Below are 22645 nucleotides of genomic sequence, written 5' to 3' on the forward strand. Positions count from 1 at the left end.
CAACTATAATCATCGGAGAATATAGTTGTGTATTGTCTTTGCAGGGTGTTGAGTGTGTAGACATGCGTGGCTTTTTGTCCACAATTCTCAAGAGAGCACCATGGGAAAGCGTGTGACGGTCATAAGAGGGATAAAAATCTTGGGAGGGAACTCATTATTCCTCTCCCTATTTTTCCAGTCGTTCCCTTCAATCAGAGACATGGGACCAGAGAGAGCAAGATTGCTATATAAAGTGATGGCATGCCACAGCTCCCCGAGGGGGGAGTGCAAGGGATGAGTCACTCGGCCTGGTGTTGCACTGGAGCACGGTAGCATGCTCTCGCCCCCTCCCCTTACTCCACCCCCTGATATTGTTACAATATTTTTTTCTGTCTGCTGCTCTTTTTTTCCCCCATTTCCTTCCATCTTCACAAATTCCCATCATTCTTTACCCCTACACACCTGCATTTGTTTTCCCATTCCTCCGTGGTTACCTTGCAGCCGCTGTAGGAAAGAAGACTAAATGCAGCATATGAGAACAGTGTGAACGAGTCAGCTCAGCATCACTGCCATGGCAACATAACAAATATTTCTCTGTGTTTTAGTTCCAGATAACCCCAACGGCTGCAGATAAATTTTCTCTCCACTTGTGGTGTATTTTTACAGCCATTGGCCTAAAAGATTGCGCTGACCTCCAGATTGTTGACTCAGGCCAACACAGTTTGCATACACTTATCATGTGGACTTAAACAGGGCAACTTTGTTCTTATGCATCCATGAATCTAACACAAAATAAAGATTTCATGAAGTGTTTCCAAGGTTGCAGACATGCTTAAGTGAGGAAGCTGTGGAGTGTTCACTCTTTGCTCCTTTTAGCTTTCCCTGCAAGACACAGCTTGCCATTGTCAGCTACCACTGGAGGTTGTGGTTACCACATACTTTGGTTCAGGGGCATTCTGATCATGTACTTTCATGTTGGGACATACAGATACAAAAATATAAACAAATTCACGTGCGCACATGCAAATGCGCTCATATTGACACATTCTAACCTTTGTAATGATCTAAATAAACAAACTTGAAGAAATTTTGATGTATTATACATGTGTGTAATTGTCAATTGCTATTTCTGACCAGTACTATACTAATAATTTTTATAAATGGTTTTGAAAAGCAGAGGCGTACGTACTGTATATATACATTTTTTTCTTACAAAAAAATTAACGCCAAAATGTCTTGACAGTTATGAGCCCCAAACTAAGTTTTGTGATTTTAACATGTTTTCTGAGGATGCTAATTATATTTGGATATATAGGATCTTTGTTTTATTGTCTAACGTGTTTTTATTTTTGCATGAAAATTAAACCAAATTCATCTTAGTGTCTTCAGGGTTTCAATTTTTTTTTTTTTGGTCCCTCTACAATTAGTCTCTCGTTTTCACTCATGCTGGCTTTGCCTTTAATGCTACTGTTGAAAGCATTATTTGTTGTTGCAAAACACCAGAGGGATCAGCTCAAGTGCCTGGACAAGGGAACCCATTTTGCATTTACATAATAGTAGACAGCAAAATAAATGGCGTTATTCATGAGATGTATGAATTTTTAAGACTGATGGAGCTTTAGTATGTCTTTATAGTTACTATGATCGTGTAAAGACAAGATACACTTTTATCTGGAGAGTTTGAAGGGCTACACATGTAAACTGTGCAATTTACACAATTTTTATGAAGCTGTTTTATTTCTTCATTGTGATGTTCAGAAACAATCTGGATAGGGGTGGATCCCACAAACGCAGACAAGGATAACTTCTAGGTATGAAAAACGGTTTACAAACCAAAAGACAAGGAACGAGAAAACATCAATTGCTTGTCAACTGAAAGGACAAGTGAATCCAAGACACGAGAATACAAAACCGAGACTACACAATAATGCAAAAATACAAAAGAAACACAATGAAAACTATGAGGTCAAATCAAGAACGTCTTGAAAATTGAAGCGCTTGGCAAGAGAGTCGTGAGCAAGGCTTAATAATCCGACAGCCAGCCGGTTGTGGCAGCTGGTAATCAGGCGTGATTACAGACAGGTGCAGCTCATAAGGCAAAACCCCTCCGATGCCACCTACTGGAGGAAAACAGAAACACGATCCTAACATTTATGCACTTCTGTCTTTACCGTTATGCAAGAAGTGCATTTGCGTGTCCCACCACTATTTGCTCTGTCAAAATTGTCTTTTCGATGAACGCCTAAAATTTTTTTATCATCAATAAAATTTGGAAATAGGGGCTTTTCATGCTGTTTCAGCATGGGAGACTATTATCCATTTAACCCTTTCATGCACTCTGTAACCTGATAACATGATAAGCTGTCCTCTGTAGTAACTGCTGTCCCTGAGAGGGTTAAAAGCAAGGCAGGGAAAAAAAAGCTAAATTAGGATTTTTTTTTTCTTTACCAATATTTGCCAAAATTATAGGAGAATGACCCATTCATTACATATACATGTACTATATATTTTAAATCCTTCCATCCTCTGGCCCTGACTTGACCTATATTATGTACATTTCCTCACGCTTGACTAACAGTGACATGGACCCAGAGTGGCATGACGGTGACTGTTCCCATGGCCACCTCATGTTTGTCTTTTCAATAACAATGGAGGAGCTTGGCATTTATGGTGAGATTTATAAAGCTCAAAAAGAAGGTGGTTTTCCTCGAACTGCTATTTGTGTTTGTACCCTAGCATTTTAACATAACAGGAATGTAAGGTCCCCAATCCAAGCATGGAATTAAAAAAGGGAATTCGTAGGATCAGTGACCTACTGTAACACATGGTTTCCAGTCGTTTTTTAGCCCCTAAAGTCTGAACCTGCATCAGCAAAATTCACCAGTCCAGTGAGCCTTTATGATTTTTTGGGACTACCGTATTGAAGTCAAAACAAATCTGTCTCAGTCCATGTAGTAAGCCACATCAGTCTATAGCAGTGGTGTCAAACATACGGCCCGCGGGCCGGAACCGGCCCCCAAGGAGGTACGATCTGGCCCGCCGGATAATTTAAAAGTGAAAAAAAAATGCATTAAAGACACGGAATAAATATTTTAAATAAAATACAATTAGTGAATTATCCGCTAGGGGGCACATTGTTTTGATTAGGGAAGAAAACAGCAGTCTCAGTCTGTCACTGCGATAGACCCAACACTGCAAATGATATGAAAGCGCCAATCAATGCTTCTTGAATCCAAAACAAAGAAAAGAGATGATATTTTGGTGATTCATAGCACATTATGGTATAATGTTAATGGTTCGGCCCACTTGACATCTACCGAGTCCGTATGTGGCCCATAATGTGAATTGAGTTTGACACCCCTGGTCTGTAGGAAGGAAGAGCATGACGATGGTCCGCATCTCAGAGATGTCGTCACCATAAAGGGATTCTTAAACAGGTTGGGGAGGGGGGCTTCAAGATCCATTCTCAAATATGTTTTCAGGTTTCAAAATGCAAATGCATTTTTGTACATGTAAATGGACAAAAGATGGCAAATTTAATTAATTTTTTTAGCTTGCGCCTGTGGAAGTGGCGTTATTCCGTTGCGGCGGAAAACCAACATGCTAATAAACTAGTATAACACTAAAGGCATTCATTTAATATGTGTATGAAATGACTTTTGCACTCAAGGGAATCTGAAACAACGCCACTTGATTGCTCTTTTCAAACTAACAATGTCCTACTATTTTGAGTGAAATTAAACTGCACCTTAATCTGGTCCATCACACAATTAACAAAGGTAAAGTGAGGAAATCATGAACTAATGGGCTGGCAATGAAAATGAAGGAATGACTAACACACTGGGCACCTGCAAGGATTAACAACACATACCAAAACTCTTCCAAGCAGGAAAGTTTAAAGAAATAAATAAACTGACTCAGTAACTTGGCAACACCCAAACAACAAAACTGGATTTGACTGGAAAACTGGGCTCATGAGGACCAAATATTGAATATTTGAAAATGAAACAAAGACACTCCTATGAAATCAAGAAATAAGGAATCAACTCAATAATTTAAAACCGTGGAAAATATATCAAACAAAATCAGGAGTCTAAGTCAGACTGTGAAATGATCTCAAATATTTGCAACGACTTTGTCCTCACAAGATCACAGTCATCTGACTTTTTAGTATTTCAAAGGGAGTCTCATTTGAGAAGCATGATTATTTCGGAAGATCTGTCTTGTTGCTCTCAGAGCACATATTATTTCCTTCTTAACAATCAAATGAATATTTGAAAATACAGGAATGTGCTTTACAGCCACACTGTTTTGGCCCTTTTAGTCCAGTTATAATAGCAAATCTTTCTGAGAATTTCTGATCAACATCACATGAACAATGGAATCATATGAGGAGACAAAATGTGATTTCGTTTTTCCGTGAACACATCTTGGGAATGTGAGTCATCTTCATCTGACTTGGGTGGAAAAGTCAAGAGATTAAAAAGCATTTTGTGTAAGAAACAGTTTCATTACCCAAGACAAGCACAGTCCAATCCTGTTGACATTTCTGGTTTGCCAATTATGGAGTTGAAAAAAAAATGAGTGTTACTGCCCCAACATGATAAACTACCTATATCTAGCTAGCTAGTTAACTAGCTTGTCATAGTGCGGAAAATTGATTTTAATCTGCGTTGCAATATCATCACGTGAGTGTCTGACAAGCGGGACCCAGTCTAAGTTTTTCTAACAGTGTTGTTCAATAGCAGCTTTTTACAAGACAAAGTCAAAAATTATTTGGAAAACGTTTCTGTCTTTCAGTTCCTTCTTCCGGGTAACTGAAAACAACAAACATGGATGGCGAGTTCAATGGGATTTTACTTTGAAATTGGCTTGAAATACAAAGACATTGAATATATTCTTGAGCTTAACTACAGTTTCCAAGTCCCCCTCCATAATTCTCTCTTTCTCCGAAGTCGTGTCGTTTTGTTTTTTACTTCCGTGTCACTTTAGGGGTACCGTATCAACCAGTATGCCAGGTTCTAAACTTTTAGTTGCTTCTGTGGTTGGGTTGGTACCCCACAAGGGTACTTAAAAGTGTTATGGTATGGCTCAGCTCTTGAGAGCTGGTACCCTTCACATATTTAACATTGGAAAGGCAAAACCTTGCATGCTATTCCAAATTCTCCAATATTAATGTTAAATGGCTGTTTACATCAATGAGGACATGCTGTTTAGAAAATGGTTGGATAAAATGGTAGGAACCAAAAAAATATATATTTTTTGTCAGCATTTTACATGGAACCTATCTAATTCCACTTTCACAGGCTTGCGTAATACAAAGTATACTGTATTAGACTCAGGAAGCATTTTATATCAACAATCCTATGTTGTCGTGTAGATGTCAACACAAGTTCTTTAGGCCCTGCATCAGATCTTCATGACCAAACAGGAACACAGTCCCACTGGCTCTTCCTTTCTCACAATTGAACAAGTATGTGATAGGCGCTATTTTTAGACATCTCTCTCTTTCGTTGTCGCCATACTCTGATTCTTTATCCTCTCACCCTCTTTCTCAATTTTGCCCACATACTTGACTTTGACCCCCAACTGTCACACACTTTAGTACCTAACGAAACTTGGAATAAACACACAAAAAAGTACTGGTCACTGTCGAAAGAACATTTCACACAATCTGGCTTGTAAAGTTAGCCCAGAGCTTTTCAGACTATGATGTCCATATATGGGCCTGGGTCGACCTGTGAAAGAGGAGGGGGTTTGCGCATGATGCGTTTTGAATTATAACTCCCAGGCAGTGTGTTCTTTCCAATGTAGCAAAATGCTTTGTGTACTTTTTGCAAAGCTTTCTGGTGATTTCATGTAAGGAAGTGGGACAGTGAGCCACACCAGATGCAGCTATGTTACCATGGTAAAAAAGTGTTACCTTTTCGGAGGCCTCTAAAGGAACACGAAGAGAAATTTTGTTTCACATTTCCAGTTCAGTCTGTTCTTAATTCATCTGTGTTCTTGCTAATTTATCTTACAGAACTCCTTCCTTTCTCCTTGAATGCAGATTTCTAGCTAGGCTTGTATATTACTTTCGCGCTTTTCTGTTGATTTGCAACTTAAAATGTACATTACTTTTGGAGTTTAATTAATGAAGAGACGGATTCCGGGTTAGTGGTTCCGTTATTTCGCTGATTTGTTTGGTCCAATTAAAAATAATTTTGATTTTATTTATTTGTGGATCTAATTCCACTTCTGGCCACTAGTTGGTGGCACACGACTGTGCTGAGCACTACATTTTAGAGAAGAAGATTAAACAGGAATTGCCATCTTAATTTTTGCTCATGAGATTAAAAGGCATTATTGAATGTTTGAATCCTCTTCAACCCTGTTTTCAATGCCGACAGACCGCAACATGCCGACAGACCAGACGCGGAGGCATTCGACGCACTTTTGCACTGTGTTAACTACATAGCTCGCGTGTACCGTTTTAAAATGCTTCGATCGGCCCTCCAGATTTCCAGTCTTTGCCAGTACCCTCTGTGAATTGTACATGAATGAATGAAAGGCCGTTTTTTGTTTTTTTTGCAACAGCCTGACATCCCGCCCTGCTAATAGAAACGTGTGTCGCAGGCTATGACGCAAATCTTTGTTGACAGAAATGTTAAAATTTAAATTCATATTCTACACATTTTTACAGCATTATAAAACATCAAGAATGTTTGTGTCATGTTTTTCCTCCTACATAAACCATATTAAAACAAAATATATATTTCCCTCCCCCATCTTTTTCAAACATTTTTCAAAAAGCTTCGGTGAGCCACTAGGGCGGCGTTAAATAGCCGCATGCGGCTCTGGAGCCGCGGGTTGCCGACCCACGGGCTAGTCCAAGATACTCAGCTGGGATGGGCTCAACCTTCCCTCAACCAAGATAAGTGGAGGGAAGAGGTGTGCATTAAGTCGTTGAACTACAGTGTGTGGCACTATTTCACATTAATAGCAGCTCAGTGAAAAAAAAAAAAACAAGCCTGGAAAAAGCAAGTAACTAAATTCGAAGAGAGGAGTAGGAATGAGGGCGATGGGATGTGGGGTAGAGTGGGTTAGGGCGTGGCAGCTTGAGGAGGAAAAGATGTGGAGTGAGTTCTCCACATGGGTGGGGGTGCTGAGAGGGAGGAACTGCGTGATCAGGGCTGGAACCGAACTTGTTCCACACGAAGATGAGTAGGCAGGAGGTTTGCGCAGAGAACAATGGCTGCCTGTGCAATGAATCAGCTGTCTAAATATGGTCTCTTGCTCCTAATCAGAACACACCCATGCTCGCAGTGGGGATGGATTCCTTCAACACCTTTACATCGACCTCCCACGGTTCAGCGTTTTGACCCATCACGGTGAAGTGAGGGGTAATCTCGGGTCACGAATTCTTACAGCGCACTTCATTGTCCTCACGACTTATCTCATCTTATCAGTCCCTATTGGACAATGTCTGTCTCGCACAGAGCCATATTTAGGACAAAGACGCATGCTCGATCCCCCAAGGCGCATCGGCATTAAATAGCAATGCAGGACACGGGTGATCGTTCATTTGTGCTCTAAAAATATATTACAGTTCTGAAAAAAATAAGACCCCCAAAATGAATAAATAAAAATAATTCAGACAAGTGAGTATGATAAAGGATTAACTCCAGGATTACTTTCACAATTGTATGATGACTTTTGATTGGCTTTGTTTTTTTGTCTCATTATGCCACCATGATGTTAGTTGTTGTTCACCAAATTGGAAGTGCTCGACTTAATTTCACACCCGGATGATGTGAAATCTTCTAATGCACGAAGTTGATTTGTCTTCAGAAATACCCTCTCGTGTTGGCTATGCTAACGTCACGTGTCATTAAGTGTTGAGTTGTTCCAGTTTAGTTTCATAATATTAGGTGTGATGGTTTTTGTGATCATGCTTGTTTGAATACATTGTCGTTTTTTTTTCCATTTCTATTATTTGCATGGTAAAATATTTTTGAACCACTCACAAATTGTATTCATCTTACCAGTGCTTACTGGGCTTTTGTAGCTCTCCCTTTAGAGATCGGTGTTGAACTCAAGGCCCTACAGGTGTTACAAAACCCTTTATTGAAATAAATTGAACACATTTTGAACATTTTCCTTTGGATTGCAATAGTAGTTAACCATCACTTTGTTGTGTATGTGTACTAATTATGTTGAGTTAGACATTCGTCCATCCATTCATTTTTTTTAATCCGCTTACTCTCACAAGGGTCATGGGCGTGCTCGAGCTTGTCCCAGCTGTCCATGGGCAGTAGGCGGGGTACACAAGTTAGACATACTGTACATTTATTTGCTTTTACAGCCATAACCGGCTTTTAAGGGAAACCCGAACTCAGGGATGGGTAACTGGCGCCCCTCGATTGTTTTTGAAAAAGAAAATGTTGACTGTAGCAGAACAGTTTTAAGTTGTAAAAATAATGTTCAGCACAAGATGACAGATATTGCTGAAAGACTCCTCCAACTCCAAAACTATCCTCTTCAGAGAAGAAGAGAGAGTGGGTCTGGAACCAAGTTAGGCCAGAACCAAATTAGTTCAAGAAAGTGATGCAGTTCAGGTATAATAGAAAGCCGAATTCAAACCTATCTGCCAAGTTTTCAGTCATGAAAGATTACAAACTAAGACAACACTATAACACCAATCTCACACAAACAGCAATTTTTTTTTCACACGAATCGTTGATAGTTCGTTTGAAGTGCATGAGGAGCTACTAAATTTGCGCTCTCCAAAAACATGGATACATTCAAGGCTTCATGTTACAAACACGTATTCTTGCTAAATTGGACAAGCGGCTGTTGTAACGGATGGCTGGCACGAGGAACAAACTTTTTTTGTGGCCCCATTTATCTTTAAATTTTCCCATCCCTGCCTTAACTTACAGTGTGGCCTGTCACAAAAATGAGATCCCCATGTCTTCTCAAGGGCCCCCCTGCTACACATTTTTCATCATTTTCTATAATTATACCACTCCAACATGAAAGTTCGGAAAAGAAAAAAATGACTTCATTCTCTCCATTTATTCTTGAATGACTTCATACATTGAGATAAATAGATAAATAGAAACAGAAAGTGAAGTCTAACTGCGCATGGGTGCGTAGACGTGCTAGCTACAGTAGAAAGGGGGGTTTGCGCCATTGTGGGAGCGAATACAGGCAGCTTCTTTCCCGGCCAATGGAAGCAGCTCCCTTAATTCCCTAAAAATTAGCACAACAGAGGTGCACCATGAACATTGCGGAAGAAGACATCGACGTCCATGTAGGAGATCGGTGTGCGCAAACTACATTTAAAAGGAGCTGCAAGAATATCTCCACTTGCGGACGACGTAACATTGGCTGCTGTGAGGTTCCGTTTTCTGTTAGGCAAAATATTTGATTCCGCATGAGACCCGGCATTGTTTTTGTGTTTTATGGTGTTTGCTCTATTTAAGTTATTGGTTTTCTGTTTTTAACTGCTATTGCATGACTGATTTTTACTTCATCTAGCAGCGCTTTGTGTGCAGCAATGCTTGTTTTAAAGTACTCTATAAATACATAAAATTGATTTGAGTTCCACTACAAAGCTCCGATCACGCTGTGTCCTCCCTGCATGTACAGGCGGTCTCATGCAATAAACACCACTAAGTAGCTGTGTGTTTTTATTTGAAGTACCGTCGTGTGCCGGGGCAGGGTATTTTCAGGACATAGAACAGCTTCAGCTGTCATCAGGGTTCTAATAGTTTGGGATTTTACATGACAGTTAGTTTTACTTCATTTTGACTGTTGGTTTTAAATTCAGTTAGTTCATTTAATTGGCTTAGTGTTCTTAATTTTTTTTCAGTTTTCTTACGTTTTCCAGTATATATATATATATATATATATATATATATATATATATATATAAATATGATGAAATCCACCAAACTTGTCACAGTCTGCTTGCACCTCGATCAATATATATAGCAACTTGTGCTCAAGAGGCAGCCTCGAATCTGAAGAAAAAAAGAACAAAAACAGTAAAAGTAGAGATGAAATTTTCACTCGTGGAGGCAGTACTTCGTCACCTTGGCGTGGAATTACATGTGTCAATTCGCGTGCAACGGACTACCAGACACAAATAATGTGTGCGTGTTAGTGTTGGATTCACCACGAACTTTTCTAGCATGTGACGAACGAAGTATAAAGTCCAGGGACAATACGGTTTGGGAGGTGAGTCTCTATGCTCACTGCATTCTGTTCTTCTTTGAGTATTATTGGTAATTTATATTTCCAATTATACTGAGCATCCAGGACAGAGACAATGTGTTTGTCTTTCTTTTGTAGTTCCATGGAAAATAGGTGGTCGGAAGCTGAAAAGTATTCACGCCATTTGCTGTCAAGTTTATGATTTGCGTCTGCAGTGCTGCATGCACCACATCCACAGGTCAGCAGAGAAATTGACAAATGTATGAAAGGTATTGTGTGAAGCGCTACCTCAACAAGCGAGAATGCTTTTATTGTCTTCACAGGCTTTCTTTTCCACATTCTGGGCACCGCTTTCACAAGTGAAAGTCGCTGGTCTCCTCCCGCTCCGGGTTGTCATGGCAATGCAAGCCGTCCTTTTTGTTTTTCTGGGTGTGCAACCAGGAACCATGATAATTACATCTCACTGCAGGCTACAGTAGTGACTTTGAAGTCGTGATTTAGAGGAGGAACAAACCCCAATTGGTTGCTGCAAAACGTTGTCAGAGCTAATTACCATAAAATGGCCCAGACTTCACTCTCAGTCATCTGTTTTGCAAAATCACGTTTGAAAAGTTAAAAAAAAAAAAAAAAAAATCAAAAGACGGAAGGAAGTTGTGAAGTTCTTTCATCTCGCCGCTTGAGCTTGATGTATTTCCTTATTTCGCGTGTTTAAAAATGCTGTTGTGAGTCAAAATGTTGTTGATCTGTTGCGGGTACTTCACTTGTCTGGCATTCTTGGAGTCTTTTTGCAGTTCAGCGGGATTACAAAAGAATTTGAACATTCTCCTGATTTTTTTTTCCCCCTGTCTCTGAAGAGAATGAATCAAAAGTTATGACATTGCTGGCAGCCACACGTGAAGATCTTGAAACTAAGCATGAAGGGCCAACCATCTTCAACTTTTTTTCTGTGCATTTCACTCGATTTGATGCAATTCTGAAGAAATTGCGAAGTTCTCTTTCGCGTTGTCTCTCATTTTTGTGCTCCGCAAAGAAGCCAAACTCCAGTCCATTTGGCAAATATCTGTGTCTTTTATATGTTCACAGTTAGTCTGGACTGCCTCGAATGGAGCTCTCATTTGAACAGCTGCATTTCGGAATGAAAGGAACAGAGAGCGAGGTTGGTCCAAGACATGATGTCTGAGTCAAGGGTGGAAACTCTGAATGTTCTTACGCCACTGTGCAAAAAAGCTGCAAGCCATTACACATCACACTGCTGCCTCACAGGCTAAAAAAAGAAAATAGGGCTCCCCCTGAACTGTCTTCAAAGCAAAAAAATAAAAAATAAATAAAAATGAATTCAAATACAGTATAGTACAGTCCACATACAAGCCCCAACCACAACCCGCAAAAACACTTCTGGTAAACCTTTGTTTGAAAATGGGCAAAGATTGGGAGAGAATTGACTTCCCAAACGGATTATGTATGACTTTGACAACCGGTGAGCATTCTCACATGTGACGACTTGTGTTCTTCAGGTCTATCCATCATGTGCGATGGATAGGAAAATATCTGGAAGGCACCTGGAGTGGATTCCAAGAGCTGAACCAATGCAGACGAGGGGTGGGGCAGGGGGGGCTGGGGTAAAGCAACAACTTGGGATCGAAAACCAAATACAGTACATGGTAACTTTGCTGTCTACTGACAGAATTCAAGTATGCTATCGTACTGAAAAAAAAATTGGTATGTAAATGCTGTGTTGCTTTGTATTGTAACTGTGTCCTTAGTATCAAGGCTTGTATGAGTTCTACTCGGGAAGAATACTTTTCTCATACTGAGCCCCCTCATGGTTTTCGAACTGCAAGCGCTGATAATGTTAAAAATGCTGTTCTGAGTGAAAGAGTTGAAAATGAGGTGTTGATCTGTTACATGGATAGTACTTGGGGGGTTGGGGGGGGGGGGAATTACACAATGGACCCTCCCTTACTTTCAGTTTGGCACCTGAAGATTAATCTATTAACCCTTTCACGCACCCTGTAACCTGATAACATGATAAGATGTCCACTGTAGTAGCCGCCATGCCTGATAGGGTTAACTGATTTTTTTTGCCCTAATATTTAATTAGTATTATTTTTTTCCCTTTGGGATTTGTTTCTATATTACGGTTTGGCAGCATTTTTACATGACTGGTTTGGGTTTAAAAAATGCATCTTAGCAGTGATTCTTATGTTTTTTTCCAATATATTTCATTGGGGATTTTCGCTATTTACTGGTTGTATGGAGTGTGTGTGTGTGTGTGTGTGTGTGTGTGTGTGTGTGTGTGTGTGTGTGTGTGTGTGTGTGTGTGTGTGCGTGCGTGCGTGTGTGCGTGTGTGTGTGTGTGTGTGTGTAAAGCCAGCACCGTCACTTGAAGACTTGCCAGCGTGATGTACTCTAGCCACACCCTTGTAGGTGTCTTCAGTAAATTGACTTCCATCTTATTCAAAACCAGCATTTACTGTCAATCAATTTGCACGCAAAAACAATTTATTGTTTCCAGATTTCAAGTTTTTCCTTTCATTAGATGTTAAGGGCTTCAAAGTTGAAATTTTGATCACGGCCACACCCATTCATCCATCGTGATAGCTTCTTACAGTCAAATTGAGACAAGCACTCCATAGAAATAAACTCTCAAATACCTGGTAGATCATGACTTTAAAGTTGCGTCTCTTTAGCAGCTCGGCCTCGTTGGTCTCCAGCTTCTTGATTTGTCCCGCTTGCTTCTCTAAGTTGGCTCTCACCGTCTTGACGTTGACGCTCACCTTCCGCACTTTCTCCATCATTTTGTTGACACTGTTGGATGTAGTGCTATGGTTCTTGGTCAGCTTCGTGAGCTCGCCTTGGATATTGGTCACCGAGCGCTCCATCTCCTGCTGCCTGGATTCCAGCCCGCTCTGGGTCTGTTGGATCTGATCGACGGCACCGATGATCTTGTCAAGCAAAGACAGCACCAGCACTCCATTCACCTGCTGGTCCGATTTGCTTGATTCATCCTTGTCTTCGGCAGCTTCGCCTTCCGTTTCTATGGCGGACAGCTCTTTCTTTGCCGCTGCCAGTACATCATCTTCATCTTCTGAAAGAGGGATGTTGACTTCGTCATCTGAGATCTCCGTGAGGGATGGTTTCTCTAGCTGCGCGCTTGAGCACTCCAGTGCTTCCATTGCTGCCATGTCAGTGTCGTTGAAAGGGTTAGGTTAAGAGATCAAAGTTCTTCAGTTGGTCCTCTTGGTCGCTCCTGCTGGATTTTTCTCACTTGCTACTCGGCCTCTCTAGCAAAGATCCTTTTCTGTCTCAGGCATAAATGCTCTCTCTCTGTCTTTGTCAAACCCCCTGCTGTGTTCAGGCCACTTTGTAGGTGGTGCCAAGCGAAGCTGCACGTTACCACATGAGCTCTGGGACGTGAATGCCTCACCAGGCAGAGAAACCCTTAAGTCAAGCGACAACCAACGGTGTTTTCTCTCTCTCTCGCTCTGGCCACTCTCCTTTTTTTCCATTCGGCTCTCCCCCTGTCATTAAAACCCTCCCTTTTCCCCTCCCATACACAAATTTGGGATCCACACAGTCGAGGGAAAAAAAGACTCCACGTTAGACTCCATGTAGGTCCTCCCCTTTGGTTCTATCAGTTGTGGGTGGAATAGAGCAGAGCAGAGTAGAGCTGATTTGTGTATACAAATGCCCAGACCCAGCAAAAACAGGAATGTATGGCATTAGAAACGCCTTTTAACTCAGAAGATTACTCCTCTCTCTCTAAAACACGGGTGTCAAAGTCAAGGCCCGGGGGCCCAGATCTGGCCCGCGACATCATTTCATGTGGCCCGCAAAATCAAATCAAACATGGCAACTTCCATGATGCTTGCTAAAACATGGACCAAACATTTTAAATTCTCATGTGTAATAAATAAGAGAGTTACTTCAACAATAGTTGAATAAACTGTTATTCTTGACTTGTTCATATGATTTCAGCCATAATGGCCCTCCAAATCTCCATTTTTTTAAAAATTTTTTTATAATATATTGTGGGGAGCAGAGGTGTGGTTCACACTGTTGAATCATAGCAAGACATCGGCGCCTACATTGCAGCTGACTGTTATTTTTATTATTATATATCCATTTTCTACACCGCTTATCGGAGGTGGATAAAGAACTCACATTCACTACTCCAGGGGAAGTACAGATAGGGTTTAAGAAGACTTCTGTCAAAGTTGAAGTATCAACTTTAACTTTCTACTCAAGTAAAAGTGTCAAAGTAATGGTTTCCATACTATTTAAAGTATATCTTCTTCAGGTTGGCAGGTGAGTACTCTGCCTGTTACACTTACAAGAATGGTTCTTGTGCACTCAAAACATGCTTTTATGCTCAAAATTGCCAACTTCTGCCTATATCCTCATAAAATGCCTTGCACTTCGGGATCAGTGTTTCCATCCAATTTTTTTTTCCGATTGAACATATTTTCTATTGATATTGATCACAACACATGTCTATTGGGAAACATAATGATATTGATTTATTGCCCAGCTCTATGTCCAACTACAATCAAAATCAGTCGATGCTGGCATGATTTATCCTGATAGGGTTTTTTTTTCTGGGGGGGGGGGTTTAAACAATGACAAGTAGGAATGAATGCAATAAAAAAATAAAAAGGCTTTTTTAAAGTGTAACAAGTAGAAAGTATAGAAATTTGAGCGAAAATGTAATAAGTACAACTAAAAAGTAGGCTGGAAAAATAAACAGTCTAGTAAAGTATAGATACCCAAAATATCTATTCGAGTATTGTTACGCAGTATTTTTTACTTTGTGACTTGCGACTACTGATGCTTATTCTCGACAAACAACCATCCACAGGACACTTTTGAAAGCTTTAATTAAGCTAACATGCATGTTTTTAGGATGTGGGGGAAACCCACGCAGGCAGAGGGAGAACATGCAAAAGTCCACAAAGGAAGGCCAAAGTCTGGATTTGAACCCACGACCTCTGAGCTGTGAGGCTATCCAGTTGTCCTTGCTGTCATATCATTCATTCATCCATTACTTTTTTATAGCCGTGTTTCGACTTATGACTTTCAAAATAAAACGGTGCATCGTCAGCCGATTTAATCGAATAGCATAAATAGACTTTACGTGCCACAATAAAACCCCAGCCTTATGTCGTCATTATCAATTCTCGAGACCGTGTTCTTGACAGAAAACTGAAATCAATATGCACGGTCGATTTACTTTTATTTTGATTTCAGCGGCGGATGTCCCGTTTCTTGTTTAGTGTGTCACACTTGACGCACAGTGAAGGACCGGAGCATCCCGCATCCACAAGGCTTGAAAGGCCAAAAATTTGTCGAATTGCACTTTTCAGCGGTAAGTCAAATAAAAATACATCGCTTTTTTTTTATGCAGTGTTAATTTCATGAACATTTCGTTCAACGCAAGTGCCTTATTTTCAAATATCCATAATGTTTGACGTGTGAATTGTAAGGACGACACTGCGAAACCGAGTGATGTTTTCAGTGGTTCGTTTTTTATTTTTGGACATCATTGACCGTGTTGCGGGTTCATTGCTCGAGCGTGTATGAATTGTAGGTACTTACAATACACCTGTGGTTTTTCACGAGATGGCGGTTGAGTACAAATGTAGAGGCTATAGATGCTGTCATGAAAACAAGCAGCGTCATGGCGTCCTTGAGCTGAAGGGCAGCGCTGCAGTAGGAAGGATGCTCACGACAGATGGCCTCGACTCTGTTTTCACTCGGCTCCGATTAAGCTTAACATGCAAACACGGAGTAATGGAGAATTGATGTTCCCCTCTCTTATGCCTCGTTTGGTCTTTTGTGTCTCTGTGTGTTGCCGTCTAGTTTTTACATCAGCTAATTACATTTATTTGGATGACGAGAAGGGTGTGGGGTGCGGAGTGTATGTCGTCACTAATATGACATGGTAAAAGGTAACAAACTACATAATTTAATGAAACCCTGCTGATTAAAATGTCAAAGGCGACCCTAATAAGGACAAATGTCTCAAAAATGGTTTCATGATCGGAAAGATCGATGTACATTTTGTTATTTGTGTCAGAATGCTCAAATCAGCTGTTAGTGTGGTTCTACAGCCCTGAGGGAAAAAAAAAAATTCATAATAAAATTGGAAATAACACATTTTGATTGTGTCAAACAAAACTGAGCAACGAAGCCAGATATTTTTCGGTGGCGTGGCCAGCGTGACAAAGTAACTTCCTAAGGGGCGGCCATAAGATGACACGTGTGTGGAAAATACACACGGACTGTATACCAGGAGGGTGGCCCAGTGATCCAGTGGGTAGCGTGTTGACCTCACAGTGCAGAGGTCCCGGGTTCAATTCCAGCTCCGGCCTCCCTGTGTGGAGTTTGCATGTTCTCCCCGGGCCTGCGTGGGTTTTCTCTGGGTACTCCGGTTTCCTCCCACATTCCAAAAACATGCATGGCAGGCTGATTGGACACTCAAAATTGTCCCGAGGTGTGAGTGTGAGCGCGGATGGTTCTTTGTCTCTGTGTGCCCTGCCATTGGCTGGCAACCGGTTCAGATTGTCCCCTGCCTAGTTCCCGAAGACGGCTGGGATAGGCTCCAGCACTCCCCATGATCCTTGTGAGGATAAGCGCATTGGAAAATGGATGGATGGATGGATCGATGTATACCAGGGATACCGACCTTTTTGAAACCGAGCACTACTTCTTTGGTACCAATTCATGCAAAGCTCTACCACGTCGATACACTCCTCTGAAATCACAAATTTTCTCAAGTTACTTTTTTTGTGGTATTCTTAATCCTTTTTAGAAGTACTCATGTTGTCCTTGGAGTCAACCTGGTGCCCCACATTGGTGACTCCAGCTGAATACCAACCTTGCCCAACACACTAATAATTCACGCAGGAACAAATCGAAGTAAAAAACAACTTTTTGCTGAGATGAATTTACATGAGAATGTCTTTTGCGTTGCACTTCCTTGTTGCTTTTGATTTGGACATCCCCGAGACCAGGGATGTCGAACTCATTTTACTCGCAGGCCAATTTGGAGTTAGGCCTTCCCTCGGAGGGCCGTTATGATAGTGAAACCACAAAATTATCACTTGTACACAACAAATTAATAGATTACTAGTTTTGAAATCAGTCAAGTCAATTTTAATACTGTAGTTTGTTCAATTATTGTTCAAGTGAGTGTAAACAGGGTAACAAAATTATTGCCAAATCTCAACGTTATTTATTACACATTTCGGTACAGATTTTAGCAAGTTGACACCCATGATTTGGTTTCGCCGGCCACATAAAATGACCTGGCGGGCCTTGTGTTTGACACCTGTGCTCTAGACGTTGGCGGTGGCCAATGGTCCGAAGCGCCACCCCTGATTGAAAATGCATTGGATTTGAATTCAATTTTGCATAGATGTGTTCCTGTTGGCCAGTGAGCATGTAAAGTGGCTCATTTCAAATGTTTTCATCATCTAATAGATTGTATCTTACTGTCATGTGTACAGGTTATCTTAAAGCTGGTTGGTCATCATTATGGGGGAACTATTCAGGAGTGAAGAGATGACACTGGCCCAGCTGTTTCTCCAGTCGGAGGCAGCATACTGCTGTGTCAGTGAACTGGGAGAACTTGGCATGGTCCAGTTTAGAGATGTGAGTAAGAATGCTATTGTTAAATGTGACCTTTTTTTTTTTTTCTTATCCGTATCTTCCCACAACACTTGTTTGTTCCAAAATGAAAAGCATTCCAAACTACTGACGGTCCTGTTGGTGGATGTGACGTCGATTTCTTCTTGCTTCACAAAGACGTTTGTTTCTGTTGCCAGCTCAATCCGGACGTGAATGTGTTCCAGCGAAAGTTTGTGAATGAAGTGCGGAGATGTGAGGAGATGGATCGAAAATTAAGTGAGTAATTGAGAACATGAACATTGGAAATTGAAATTTGGATGCGTCATAAATTTGCTTTGAATGAGGCTCTAAGATGAATCTGAACACGCACGCACGCACGCACGCACGCACGCACGCACGCACGCACGCACACACACACACACACACACACACACACACACACACACACACACAACTGCTGTAAAATGTTCCTTCACTGTTTGGAACAGGGTTTGTGGAGAAGGAGATCAAGAAAGCCAATATCCCAACTATTGACACTGGAGAAAATCCTGAGGTGCCTTTTCCAAGGGATATGATCGATTTGGAGGTAAAATAACTTGATATGGGCATTATTTAAATAAAATCAGGTCCAAATAATGTTAAGGGGTTTGTAGTGATGGTGGCAAAAGTGAAGGATGAATTAAAAAAAAAAAAAATAAAGGATTTATTTTCATCAACACAAAAAGACAACTCAACATACATGGAAAAGTCCCAAACACTAAAACAACAATCCCAAAAATCAAAATGGCAAAGAAATACAAGCAACCAAAAACATTCACCATAACAGGAAACATGACAAAACTGCAAACGCGCTTCGCAGCGACGTCAATGATCTAACAAAGGCTCAAAGGAAGCAGGGAATAGAAACAAATACAAATTGATGAGACGAAGAGGGAGATTTGAACAAGACATGTGCAGCCAGAGGGAGCTGATTGGTCCACGCAAGGAGCAGGGCTGACAAGAAAAAGTGGTGACAAAAGCCTGACGGGGAGACATAACGATAAAAAAGATAGATAGGAGAAACAAGATTCACCATCTCTTGTGGTGATTGAAATCATGAAACAAAATAATCCTTAAGTGCCATCTTAAAGTCTTTAACCAATATTAACATTTTTTGAGAAGTTTTGTAAAATCAAACAAACTAAGCATAAATGAATAAATGACACATTTGGAATGAGACAAAATGTTGCGCTTTCGGGTGATATTTTCGGACAAACCTAGAATTTAGAGTCTGTTTTGCTTTTCAGGCTACCTTTGAGAAATTGGAGAATGAATTGAAGGAGATCAAACTTAAAGTCTTTAACCAATAGAAACATTTTTTTGAGAAGTCTTGTAAAATCAAACAAATTAAGCATAAATGAATAAATGACACATTTGGAATGAGGCAAAATTTTGCGCTTTCGGGTGATATTTTCAGACAAACCTAGAATTTAGAGTCTGTTTTGCTTTGCAGGCCACCTTTGAGAAATTGGAGAATGAATTGAAGGAGATCAACACCAACCAGGAAGCTCTGAAGAAGAACTTCCTGGAGCTGACGGAGCTCAAACACATTCTTCGTCGAACGCAGCAGTTCTTTGATGAGGTTTTGACCCTTTTTTTGGCTCTCCAGGTGGACTGAACCAGATGATTCTGAGATTTCATGAATTCAAAAGCTCTTCCTTATCTTTTTGTCAGATGGAAGATCCCAACTTGTTGGAAGAGTCGTCAGCCCTGATGGAGGGCAACGAGGGGGGAAGAGGGGCTCCGCTCCGACTGGGGTAAATTCTGCTTTTGAAATATTTGTGAAGGCTAACATTGATCTCGAAACATGCATGTAAAACAAATCCAAATCGAAAGAAAGATTTTATTCAATGAATGACACAAGATTGTTCACCAATTTGTGTCTTGTGATGTCTAAAAATTCTTATCACAGAACACAGACAAAAATGTAATACAGTACTCAACATACATGTTTTTCTATTATTCCAAATACTTACTTATTATTATTATTGTTGTTGTTGTAAATATCATTATTTTAATATTATTATTGTGACAAGTCATTAATACGCGAAAGCAATAGACAGTCTCATAAATATCCTGCAAATTCATATTATTTATTTAGTGGTCAAATTAAACGTCATTTATTTATTTATTTTTTAAAATCAGTCTGATTCTGATATCCTTCCATGTATGAGAGCTTTTTAAAATCATAATATAGTGCCGAAATGAGAAAAAAAAAAAAACAAAAAAACAGCTCGAATGAGCAGAAACTACTTGGGTTGCTTTTTGTGCAGATTTGTGGCCGGTGTGATCAGTCGAGAGAGGATTCCAACTTTTGAGAGAATGCTGTGGCGGGTGTGCCGTGGTAATGTTTTCTTGCGGAAAGCTGAGATCGAAGACCCGCTGGAGGACCCCACTACAGTCAGTACTTAAACCTACAGTACAATGATAAAAATGACACAACATGGCCTTTTTTTTTTTTTTTTTTGTGGGTGGTCATAAAGGATTAGAAGGTTTTAAAGGAGCATTATTCTTTCCAACAGGGAGACCAAGTCCACAAATCAGTCTTCATCATTTTCTTCCAAGGTGATCAGTTGAAGAACAGGGTGAAGAAGATCTGCGAGGGGTGGGTGTCTTAAACCATTTATTTTGACACGCAATGACTATTTGAGGGGACTATTTTGTGACTTTTTTATGAATATGGTGTAGCAGGCTAAACTAAAACTTTTTTTCCCCTACAATTTAAAAGGAAACCGTTTTTTTTATAGTTTGTCTGCAACAGTATTTTGTCAAAAGTACCCCAAGGATCAAGAATTATAGCCCCCCCCCCCCCCCAAAGTATGCTATTTGTTACCATGGTGACTGGTGGTGGAGTCAGGGTGTTGCGATTTTGTGAGAAGCTGGTTTTTGAGCAGCCCAGGGTTTATAATAGTTTGGTTTTTTTTTTTTCATTTTAGTCATTTTATATTTTCGTTTTAATTAAAAAAATCTGTTAGTTTTTAGTTAGTTATTCAAGTATTTTTATTTATTTTTTTATTTTTTATTTTTCTCAGAATCGCTTCGTTTTCATTTTTATTAGTTTTAGTATTAGTTTTTTAACATATGGAGGATTGGTTGGGAGTAAGATTAGCAAAAAAAGTTTTAAGTAGTTTAAGTTTAATTCAGTAACATAAGCTAGAATTCTCAAACGACAATGTTTGACTTTCCTTCTTCATACATCGATTCCGAAATAAATACGTTTAAAATGAATCCCGAAAGCTCATATATGATATTAATTCTCAAAAGATGGAAGCAAAGGATACTTTCACAATAATTATCGTTTGTTTTAAAACTGTAAGATGAAGGTCCAGTTTTCTTTTTTTTAAAGCATTTAAATTTTCATTTTGTGAATGATTTTTTTTTTTCAATTTTAGTTATTTTGTTAATTTTCGTTAACTAGAGGCAAGACCTCATATGGATGAAGTCAGTGTATTTTCACATGCCGAACTGCAATTGGCTGCTTAGCTTTTGTCACTCGCAAATAAAAAAATCTCAGACACATTTTTGAAGATCGACATTGAGTTTACTTAAATTTCACACTTTATGTGTGCAGCCACTGCAGAGACCCAACTTTTTGTGATACAAACAATTTAAAAGTACATTTTCCAAAAGCTGCCTCCTTTAACATCACTGATATGAGTTAACTGAGTTGCTTGGTGTTTTTTTTTTTCAGGTTCCGTGCCTCTCTCTACCCTTGTCCAGAGACTCCACAAGAGAGGAAAGAGATGTTGGCTGGTGTCAACAGCCGTATTGACGATCTCCAAATGGTACCTTTTCCTTCACACTCTCATCTACAATGGCAGCTAGTACAGCACAAACTTCACCGCACTTTATAAATAAACAAAAACATACAATAGAAAGAGGAACAATAATAACACAACACAATGACATTATATATTATGTCCCACCTCTAGCATGAAACATCAATCTGTTTGATGCAGACACAAAGGGGCTGATAACTGCAATGCACAGCATTTTTTTTTTTTTTTTAACCGGATCTCCAATACATCCATCCATCCATTTTCAACATCGCTTATTTTGAACAAATTCGTGGGAGGGTGCTGGAGCCAACCCCAGACGACCCTGAACTGACCGCCAGCCAGTTGCGGGCCACAACCATTCACACCCACATTTACACCATCACTGAGTGGGAACCGATCCCACACTGCCATATCCAATACAATGGACTGTAAACTTAAAACTAAATACCTCGGTCCGCTCTTGATTCCATATCGATCCATCCATCCATTTTGTAGCTTAGCCTCACGAGGGTCACGGGCATGCTGGAGCCTATCCCAGCTGGATTCGGGCAGTAGGCAGGGTACACCCTGATGAACTGGTTGCCAGCCAGTCACGGGGCACACAGAGACAAACAAAAATTTGTGCTCACAATCACACATTGGGACAATTTAGAGTGTCCCATTAGCCTGCCGCGCATGTTTTTGGAATGTGGGAGGAAACCGGAGTACCCGGAGAAAACCCATACAGGCACGGGGAAAACATGCAAACTCCACACAGGAAGGCTGGAGCCGGAATCGAACCCTGCACTTCTGCACTCTGAGGCGGCCATGCTAGCTAGTAGCCCACCGTGCTGCCCTTGCTTCCATATGCGAACCAAAATTTTGAGAAATTGTATGAGTGGAATAAGGCTAACTAACTAACGGAGCCTCAGGCAGATTGACTAACAATGACCCAATAAACCAAGCAAGTCTCAAACAAAACATAACCTCTTGCCTTGGTAGAAGAATTGTGCAAAACAGGTCAATAAAAATAACAA

The 22645-nt window shown here is 40.3% G+C and overlaps 2 protein-coding genes across 5 annotated transcripts in view; one reads left to right on the forward strand and one right to left on the reverse strand.

Annotated features, from left to right (window-relative positions):
* Window positions 1-13671, reverse strand: part of cavin1b (caveolae associated protein 1b) — a 24048-nt gene extending 10377 nt beyond the window's left edge. Inside the window, exon 1 of the mRNA XM_019892627.1 lies at window positions 12837-13671. Within this exon, the coding sequence (XP_019748186.1) occupies window positions 12837-13367 (531 nt within the window). The 5' untranslated portion in view covers window positions 13368-13671. The remainder of the gene's footprint in view (window positions 1-12836) is intronic.
* Window positions 13672-15442: 1771 nt separating this feature from the next.
* Window positions 15443-22645, forward strand: part of atp6v0a1b (ATPase H+ transporting V0 subunit a1b) — a 29361-nt gene continuing 22158 nt past the window's right edge. For all 4 annotated transcript variants that reach the window (XM_019892599.1, XM_019892600.1, XM_019892601.1 and 1 more), the window contains exons 1-9: window positions 15443-15547; window positions 17691-17835; window positions 18009-18087; window positions 18300-18397; window positions 19304-19432; window positions 19525-19607; window positions 20124-20250; window positions 20373-20455; window positions 21542-21635. In XM_019892599.1, the coding sequence (XP_019748158.1) occupies window positions 17719-17835; window positions 18009-18087; window positions 18300-18397; window positions 19304-19432; window positions 19525-19607; window positions 20124-20250; window positions 20373-20455; window positions 21542-21635 (810 nt within the window). In that variant the 5' untranslated portion in view covers window positions 15443-15547; window positions 17691-17718. The remainder of the gene's footprint in view (window positions 15548-17690; window positions 17836-18008; window positions 18088-18299; window positions 18398-19303; window positions 19433-19524; window positions 19608-20123; window positions 20251-20372; window positions 20456-21541; window positions 21636-22645) is intronic.

This window comes from Hippocampus comes, unplaced genomic scaffold, assembly GCF_001891065.2.
Source record: "Hippocampus comes isolate QL1 unplaced genomic scaffold, H_comes_QL1_v1.1 scaffold47, whole genome shotgun sequence".
NCBI lineage: Eukaryota > Metazoa > Chordata > Actinopteri > Syngnathiformes > Syngnathidae > Hippocampus > Hippocampus comes.